Below are 9599 nucleotides of genomic sequence, written 5' to 3'. Positions count from 1 at the left end.
ACTAAAGGCCTTTGGGCACCTTTAGTCGCGGTTGGCCTGGCCAACCGCGACTAAAGCCCGCGAGCGCCCCTGGCCCAGGCATTTGGTCGCGGTTCATCTGCCGAACCGCGACTAAAGACTTCATTAGTCGCGGTTCCTACAGTTTCGCGACTAATGGGGCTGGACGGAAGCCTCTTTTTCCACCAGTGACGCAAATACAAGCAGTGGTACTTCTAATGAAAGAAATATACATGATTCTCCTCAAATCAAATAGATAAGGTTTCTTCTTCTTCTTCCCCTAGTTAACAACAAGCAGCCAACAAGCATTAAACATCACAATAGCAATCTGATTGGTTGCACACACATTCAAAATGAAACAAGACGTGTATTGATTAAAACTGAATGAGATTGCACAATAGCAATCACCACCAGGTTGTGTCCAGAACCACAATTGCAATCAAAATAAGATAGATGTGCAGGGGGTAGGAAGAGGGGGTGGAGTTCACCACGTCAAGGGGTAGGAGGAGGGAGCAGCCATGAGACCTCGTGTCTCGTTCACCTGCAACAGTAGCAGCTCCACCCCCTCTTCCAGATCGGAGCAGCTGCACACAAAACAAACCAAGGAATCACAAGGAGGGGAGATTAAGAAACCGACAAGAGAGGGGATTTAGGGATCATGCACACGCACCATAGTCGGAGACCCGTGGATGAGCTCGCCGGAGATGGCCTGCAGCCGGCGCACGTCCTTGGAGGGCTAGGGTTTTGGGCGTCTCCATCCATGGCCGCTGCCGGGCCGGACCGGACCTCCATGGCCTACCTGGAGGACGGTCGGGGATGAAGTCGACGACGAAGCGCTGATGCCGATGTGGATTTGGGCCTCACCTTGTCACTCGATCCTTCCCTTCACTTCCCTTGGGAGGAGGCGCCGGAGGAGAAGGGAGGAAGAGGCGAGGCCGGAGGAGAAGGGAAGGTGGCGGCGCGATGAAGAGAGGAAAGGTCGCGGCGCCAGTGCGGGCGGCGGCGAGCGACCACGGGAGAGCGGGACGGGGCGATGCGACGGCTAGGTTTGGGATAGGAGAAGGAGACAAGGAGGACGAATGAGAGCACGAAAGGATAGGTAGCCGCCCTCCCCCACCCCATAGCCGCACGAGCCAACCACCGGAAGCCACGCACGACCCTGGAAGCGAAAAGACCAAAATACCCTCGGCGGGGCAGGATGTAACATGCGGTGGCATGGGGATATTTACCGCCGGTGCACGCAATGGGACGGACGCGCCGGAGCCACAGACACGGTCGCTGACAAATGCGGCCCACCCGCGACGGGACCCACACGTCAGCGAGTGCCGATCAAACAAATGGAGTAACCAGGCTAAGCGCAGTTAGAACCATTTACTATTCATTTCTATAGTGCCAGCTCCAGATCCGACGGCCCAGCTCTTCCCACCTCTCGATCCAACGGCCGAAAATGCATCAAGCAGGACGATCCGACGGCCGAGAGTGCCTGAGCTCTGAGAGAGCTTGTAGGAACATTGGCCTCTTATTTCTGGATGTGACCGTCGGGTGAGGTGTCATACTCAGTCCTCTTAAAGCTCTCTTTGCTGGTCCTTTATTGAGCTTGACGACATATGCGTGTCTCTCCGCTGCTTGAAAGCACATACTATCGGCGGCGTGACATTCAAGAAATCCCTCGCATAGCATGGGATGATTTGGTGGAAAAATAAAAACAAAAAAGGATGAAACAAGACATGGGTGAGAACTAAAAAACATGGAACTAAATGGGAAAAATGAGGATTCACATAGATTGCTATTGATGATTTTCTGAATCCCTATACTAGAAGAAGCACCAAATGATGTGTTGGTTGCATCCTTATTTGTGCATGAGGTTTTGCACACTGTGCATGACATCTATGTACTTTCCTATGAACTTATATAGTTCTGAAATCATTCATAATAACAGTTAAAACATACGCACACAAAATTGAACATGTTAATGCAAGAAAAAAGGACCGAAGTTAAAGTCAAGTGGTAAAGGACAAAAATATCAGAAAAACTCCAAGTACAAAAATGACAATTTGCTGCAATATCAGGGCTAAATACAATGGTTCAGTTCATTTTGAATCGGAAAATGTATGATAAAAAAATGCAAAGAGAAGGGCAGCCCTGGAGGGTCTGAAGAAATCGAATGAAGAGAACCTTATAGTGTTTCTTTTAGAATAAAAAATGCTGCAATATAAAAGAATACGCAGCTCCCTTCACCAAGTTTGCACCAATTAATTTTTGCTCTCCTCTTCCACATCATAGATTGCCATTTAATCAAGGTCTGGAGCTTCGGTAAAAGAGTGTTGCAACACTCATTTTCTTTCCTCAATGGCATACAGGTAAAAAATATGGTACTGAAAACTATCGGGAAAGAAAAAAAAATTAAAACAAGAGTAAGATACCGAAGGGGAGAATCAAGAAAACCTTAGGAAAAGAAGCTAGTTTAGCTATCTAGCAGTCTCCAGACCTACATTCATATTTTTGAAAGAATGAACACTAAATACTTAGTAGTAATTACTGAAAAAAAGCCATTGTCATTCTTAAAACGCTGTGCAAACTGAGAAACAAATGACTGAACATTAAACTAACAAACAGAGAAAACTGATCTTCTCTCGATGTTCAGTGAATAATGAAGAAGAACAATTTGAGAAACTGAAGATAAAAAATGTCTGCAAAGGGAAACTGAAGAATACAAATAAATAACTATGAATAGTACCTGAGAAATTAACTGAGGGAGAAGTACTGATAGATGACAGTAACTCAGAAATGAGAAATGACAAGACTGAGAATTTCAAGAGAGATAAATGAAGAATTATACACTGAATTGCTGAAATGGTAAACAAGATGTGCTAACGACTGAAAAAACAGAGCCCGTCAGACTTACGTAAGTATTTACTGAATTAATGGAAAAATGAAAAACGAAACAGAACATCGACGACAACTATTGCCAAACTAATGCCGGTAGCACGTAGCAAACTAACTTAAAATGAATTTAGTTTTGACCTAGGGATAATGATGCATGCGTGTAGTCATCATTATATACCCATCTAAAGTACAGCATGGGAGGTCCTCGTTTCACCTAAGCTATATTTGCGCGACCTGTGCTTGATCATTCGGAGCTCCCCGCTGTCATAGCGCTCCACCTCCACGCCGATGAGCACGGCGAACCCGATTTCAGGAGGGCAATTGTCATAGTAACAGCGAGCACAGCACGACGCCGGCGGCGGCTTTGTCATCTCAAAGAACTTGGTGACGCAGAACCGGCCACCGTCGCCCAGGTGCACGAGGTGCGACCTCACATAGCTTCCCCTGGGCACCGTGAAGCCTTCCCACACTCCGCGCGCCTCGATCGGCGCTGCCCCGGCGCCAGCGCCGGCGGATTTCAGGTCCCACGCGCAGAGGAGTCCTCTGTCCCAGCCCCGAGTCTGCCAGTCGTCATTGGGGAAGCCGAACCAGAGGCCGAGCTCCGGAGCGTACTCGGCGCGTCCCCTGAACGGCAGCGGTGAGTCGCTGGCCTTGCTCCACACGCCGGTCGCCGTGTCCATGGAGTAGGTCCCGTGACTGCGCGTGGACGCCCAGATGTGCGACCTGTCCACCACCGCGTAGGCGCCCGCGGCACCTCCCTCAACGGGAGGCGGCGGAAAGGAATGCCATTGCCAGCCACCACCGCATGGACGTGTTTCTCCTTGTCGTTCGGCGCAAACCGTGTGGAGTGTATGAAAGGTCGTCGCCGACGGCGACAGGCGCGACCTCGACGTGGGGCAATGTGGCTGTGATGTCGGGCAGCGCGCGGAAGGAGTGCGAGGCATCGTCGTAGAGGACGGCGCTGCCCTGGGTCGTGATCCGGCAACCTCTGATGTCTTCGAGGTGGGCGCGGTGCAGGGCGACGATCTTGTCCTTGCTCCGGCCGATGAGCGCGAAGTCCGTATCCACCACGTTGTCCACGTCGGAAGAGGAGAAGGTCATGGAGGGGTGAGCCAGGCGAGCCTTCACCGCATCGGCCGCCGCCACCTCCGTCATCGCCCTCGCCCTCTCCTTCGCTGCCTCCATCGCCATAGCCCTCGCAGCCGGCGCTGCGGCCGCCGCCGTCCGCTCCGGCGAACCCTTGGGGTAGAACAGGCGCGAGGGGTTGATGCGGTTGACCGTGTGCGAGACGGGAGAAGCACACAAGTTCTCGACCGCCATGTACAGAAACCGCCGGCTCATCGTCGCCTCCTCGATCCTCGCTCCAGATCAGAAATTTGGTCGCCGACGATTTCTATTGAAGTATCAATCATCTAGGGACGATGGCCCATGGGCCGAACAAGAACTACCGGGGGTTTTGCAGAATGCATGGCACAAGTGTGCGCGCATCTCGGCCTTAAAAAATAAGTGTGTGGGCATGAAATCGTGTTTAAAAAAAACCTCAAAAAAGTAAGATCATGTTAAAAATTGGACAACTCCGAATGTTTTTTATGACAAGTTTAGTGACGTGAAGATGGCATCTTTAGTTGTCAAGCATGACAACTTTCTTTTCAGATGACAAGTTTCATATTTTCTTTTTCTTTTTGAATAAAAACTTTAGTTGTAAAAAATGCCAGGGACGTAGTGCTTTGTGCCACACGTGTGACGTTTATCATTTAGGTAAAAGCTTCCCCTTAAAAGAGATCATGTCGAAATGAGCAAATACAAAGCCCACATTCCTATTTAGCAGAAGACAATTTGTGAAAACGAAAAGTAACCGTGCAAGACTGCAACTTCGACTATATAACATAATAGTAACCATACAAAAACGAGACACGAAAATCCCCAAAAATGAAGTATGAAAAGAAATTATTTCCTTTGTATTTATAAATTCAAATTTCTGTTTAATTTAACGTTTTTGTCAACCATGAATATTGTTTATTTGCGGGCAAACCCTGAATATTGTTGATGTGCAAGAGCAAAAACTTGTAATCGTGCATATCTCTTTTCCAAAACAATTTATCTATATAGAAAAAAGTATATTACACGCCCTAAATCTCGAGGTGGATGGGAACACCTTTCAGGTTTGCGACGCTGACCGAATCCCTGCCACACACACCCTCAACGAGTAGTTGCATTGCATCACTATGGGGTCGGAACCCCGCTATTGCTACTCTGCCTACCAGAGCGAGATGTGATGGCCCGCCTCTCCACATAAGTGTACAAGACACGAGGAAGATGACCGTACACATCACCCTCTATGGTGTAAGATTTTCCTGACGGTGATGGAGGAGGGTATAAGAAGGAGCTTGGTTGGTGCCGGCTAGGGTTCCCCACCCGAATCGCCTTCTCTGTTTATTTTGTTGTTTGCCCAATTTCACGATTTCCTTATTAATTATGCAATTCTCATAACAGACAAAAAAAAGTTAAGCATGGTGCATTCCATGATATCTCAGAAGTGCATATGAAACTCAAAACCCAAGAACTCGTTGGGTTTAAGCTTGAATTCTGAAAAGAAAACATAAATGCTAAAGAAGCACAATGTCTATTCTGCACCAAATTTTACAAATATACATGCATGCTATGGCATGATAGCATGTGTTCTATCTTAAAAGAAAAACATTTTTGTATGAAAAATCTCTACTATTGAAGGGGAGTTTGTTGGTTTTGCCTCCACCCCTTCCATAGATAGATGCCTCTTTCCACCATTTTTCAAACCGACCTTCACCTCGTTACTTAGGGCTTATTCGGTATGGAGGATTTCTATAGGAAAAACGTTGGAACAAGGATTCAATAGGAAAAATTCCTATATATGCATTCGGTTTGTAGGAAACGCGTAAGGGAATTTCATAGAAATACTATTCATTTCCCGTGTTTTTGAAGAAATCTACACATCCACTCAAAGCTCATTTTGTGCATAGGAACGAGGCAAGACATTTCCTTAGAATGGCAAGTGTCATCCTATCAAATTCCTATACTACTCTTAATTCCTATTCCGTCCGTTCCAAAATAGATAATCCAATTTTGTACTAATTTTGTACTAAATTTAGTACAAAGTTGAGTTATCTATTTTGAAATGGAGGAAGTACGTTCTGATTTGCACCAAACCAAAAGAGGCCTTTATGGAGAAAGAATTCCCGTAGTTGTAAGTACGCAATCTCAATCGCATTGGGTTTTTTCTTTTTGCTTTTGCCTATAGATTTAATCTCGGACCAAATTCCTCCGTTGAAACACACGGATATTGAGATAGTATATCTTTAGAGCAACTCCAACGAGGAGATCAAACGGACGCGCGCCTTTTCGTTTGTTTGGGTCGGCCAGGCGGACGTGCGCGTCCGCATTCGGAAATGGGTCGGCTTGATCGCCCAACGGGGAGGCTGATCCAAATGTGCCAGCATGAAAAAAAAATAGCTCGCACGAAATAAACATAATTAAACATAAGTGGCCAGTCAAACGCCGACAAAAGTCCACTTAAACCTAATTAAATATTAATTAAAACATTAAAAAAAGTCTACGCCCGCCTGCTGCCGCCCCACACGCTACCCTAGACGTCGTCGGCCTTGCCCTTGCCCTTGGCGTCGACGCCGCCGTCGCCATCGCCGGTGAGGTCGATAAAGACGGGAGCAAGGCCAGCCAACCCGAACGCCGCCTGGTACGCTGCCAGGGAAGCCTCCTCCGGCATCAGCTGGGGCGGCGGCATTGCGGCTAGCCGCGCGCTCCTCCTCCTCCTCCTCGAGCCAGAGCACCTCCGTGTCGCGTTGGAGCATGGCCTCGTAGCGCATCTGCTCCTTGCCATCTGCCTGCTCCTGGCGGAGCCAGTGCGCCTTCCAGCGCTCGAGGTGGGCGTCCTCCTACGCTGGCGTCGCGGCGAAGTGAACGAGAGGCGCGCTCACCCACTCACGGTATTGGTTCGTCCACGAGTAGGCCTCCTCCGGCCAAGTGGGTGGAGGCGGGGAGCGCTTCCGCGTCGGCTCCGGCTTGGGCTGGATGGGCGGCGACGGTGGCGGCACAAACAACGGGGTGTGGACGGAGTCCCCCGCCGCCGACACGGCAAGGGCTTGCTCCAGCTCATCCCAGTGCGCGTCCTCCTCGAGGCGGCTAGCCTCCAGCGCGTCCTGCAGGGCCTCCTCGAGGGCGGCTTGGTACTCCGCCTCCGCCTCCATGTCCTCCGGCTTAACCTGCGGGGGCGGCGGTGGGAACGGCGGCGGGACGACGTCGACACCCGAACGCTGTTGCTCCTCGTGTTCGAGGGTGAATCAAGCCTTCCAGTTGGGAGAGCCGGCGGCGTACTCAGGCAGTCGACGCTGCTCCAGCGTGAGCTGCGCGCGGTGCCGGCGCACCTCCTCGTCGTGCGCCCGCTGGCTCCGCGGAACCGTCGGCACCGGGATCCGCTGCGGATCCAGGTGCCAATGGTGCGGCAGCGTGACGTCGGGGTACGGCAGCGGCGCTTGGTGCACTGGAATGTGCAGGCGCCGCCGCACGCGTGCTTAAAAAAGAACGCTTTCACTGACTAACTAGTGGGCCCGTTATCAGTGGTCGTCATAAATAAGACAACGACCGGTGGCAGTTGGATGACCTACAGGTGGGGACGCGGCGGACGCCGAGGAGATGCGTGGCTCGTCTGCTTCGCGTCTGCGCCGACGCAATTTTAGGCTGAAAATGTGATCGGCTCGTTGGGCCTTCACTTTCGTCTGCGCCGACTCAAACGGACGAAATCGGACAAAATGGAATGGCCCATTGGAGTTGCTCTTTAAGTTAGGCGTACAAAGTGCATACCCACCAGGGTGAAAAGCCATCTTGGGGCATCGTAGGACAGTCTCAGAGGAGCTCGGCTTGATAGAGAAACGAGTAAATCAATCGACACTGATTTTCAAATTCGCAAGCCAGTGCTATATAGGGAGGGAATTTTTGGTCTATGGGTGTATATGCACCCTATATGCAAAAAAAAAAAAAGTAATTCAATCAAAAGTCGAAAATTCCTGAAAATATTTTTAAAATAAACTTGACCTTCTATTGTACTCGTGAGAAAATAAATCCACAAAAAAATCCCTTTGACTTCTTTTCAAAAAAGACAAATTTTTGGCTAAAATAGTGTGAATAGTGACCTATAATAGCAAATAAATTTTGTCTTTTTTCTGTGAAGTCAACTTTTGTTTTTTTTTTTCATCCAGATTTTTTTACTAGTGCAAAAGTAAGTCAAGTGTTTTGTCAAAATAGTTCTTACCTATTTTGACTTTTTATTAAAAAAAAATCCCATATAGGGTGTATATACATGCAGGTTCCAAAGTGTATTTCCCGTGCTATATAGGACTATTCTCCAACTAAAGTACACAGACGGGCACCCTGTCTGTACCCAAGCTGTACCGGAGCGATCTGTGCTTGATCAAGCGATGCCATCTACCGGCGCCGGGCTCCACCTCGACGCCAGTGATCATCGCGAACGCGCACTCGCTGACGTAGCCATGGCAGCAGCGGCTGCACATCCAGTCATCATCGCACGCCTCCTGGCGCGTCGTCTCGAAGAACTTGGCGACGCAGAGCCGGCGGTCGCCCAGGTGCACCACGTACGAGTGAGACTCCAGGTCGTGGAATCCCTCGGGCACCGCGAAGCCGTCCCACACCTGGTCCGCCACCGGCGCTCGTCCCTCGTTGGCGGCAGTCTGCAGGTCGGACGCGCAGACGTAGCCGGCGTCCGAGGCCGAGACGCCGAACCAGAGGCGGCTGGCGTACTCTGGGATGGGCACGGCGCGTCCCTGGAAAGGGAGCGCCCAGTCGCCGGCCTTTGTCCACGCGCCGCTCGCCGTGTCCAGACAGTACGTGCCGCGGCCCGCCGTGGAGACCCAGATACGGGCGCCCTCCGCCGCGTGGCAGGTGATCTTGCCGGAGCGGCCGCCTTCCTCGTCGCCATAGCCGGGGACCCGCACGTAGGGCGGCGGCTCGAGCGGACGCCAGACCCAGCCCTCGTCCTCGTCGTCCTCCGCGGGCTTGTGGTCGTACGCGAGCGCCTCGACGGATCGCCTGCCGGGGCCGTCCGCCTGGGGGTCAGCCTCGATGATGTAGGCGCCGTCCTGGCCGTCGGCGGCGAGGGACAGCGTGGGGCACCACTTGGGCGCCGTCACGGGGGGCAGCGGGTGGACGGCGTGCGAGTAGTCGTCGTAGAGGACGGCGCGCCCCGTGTGGTCCATGGCGACGATCCTGTCCTTGCCGCGGCCGCCGAGGAGCGCGAACTCCATGCTCCCGGCGTCGTGCGCCGAGTGGGGAGGGTAGAAGCTCATGGCGGGATCAGGCAGGCGCTCGTTCTCCGGCGGCGGCGGCGGCGACGCGGGGGTCGGCGTGCCCCTGGGGTAGAAGAGGCGGGACGGGTCGATGCGGTGCAGCGTGTACCAGGCGGAGGGCGCGTGCATGTAGTTGTTGAGCACCATGTACAGGAACCGCCGGCTCATCATCGCCGCCCTCCGCCCCACACGCGCTCCCCAACTCGCAGATCGATCGTGTCTTCCTTCACACGTCTAGGTCTTGATGAGGTCTACGGTGAAGTTTTGCGCAGCGGTTGTAACGAGTTGAGGTTATCCAAGGAAACCGTTCAATCGTAGTATAACAAAATAAATCAACCAGTAGGCCCGCATGCCACACCCAGG

General features: G+C 51.5%; 1 protein-coding gene across 4 annotated transcripts in view; it reads right to left on the bottom strand.

Moving 5' to 3' along the window:
• LOC119320189 overlaps positions 1–1080 on the bottom strand; it is a 3211-nt gene extending 2131 nt beyond the window's left edge. For 2 of the 4 annotated variants that reach the window (XM_037594294.1, XM_037594295.1), the window contains exons 1-2: positions 668–1080; positions 486–581 (exon numbers count right to left, since the gene is read on the bottom strand). In XM_037594294.1, the coding sequence (XP_037450191.1) occupies positions 486–581; positions 668–670 (99 nt within the window). In that variant the 5' untranslated portion in view covers positions 671–1080. The remainder of the gene's footprint in view (positions 1–485; positions 582–667) is intronic. The other 2 variants (XM_037594296.1, XM_037594297.1) reach the window with 1 other exon arrangement.
• Positions 1081–9599: the final 8519 nt, after the last annotated feature.

Source organism: Triticum dicoccoides, chromosome 6B (assembly GCF_002162155.2).
Source record: "Triticum dicoccoides isolate Atlit2015 ecotype Zavitan chromosome 6B, WEW_v2.0, whole genome shotgun sequence".
In the NCBI taxonomy this organism is placed as follows: domain Eukaryota; kingdom Viridiplantae; phylum Streptophyta; class Magnoliopsida; order Poales; family Poaceae; genus Triticum; species Triticum dicoccoides.
This window is presented reverse-complemented; position numbering and strand designations above follow the sequence as displayed.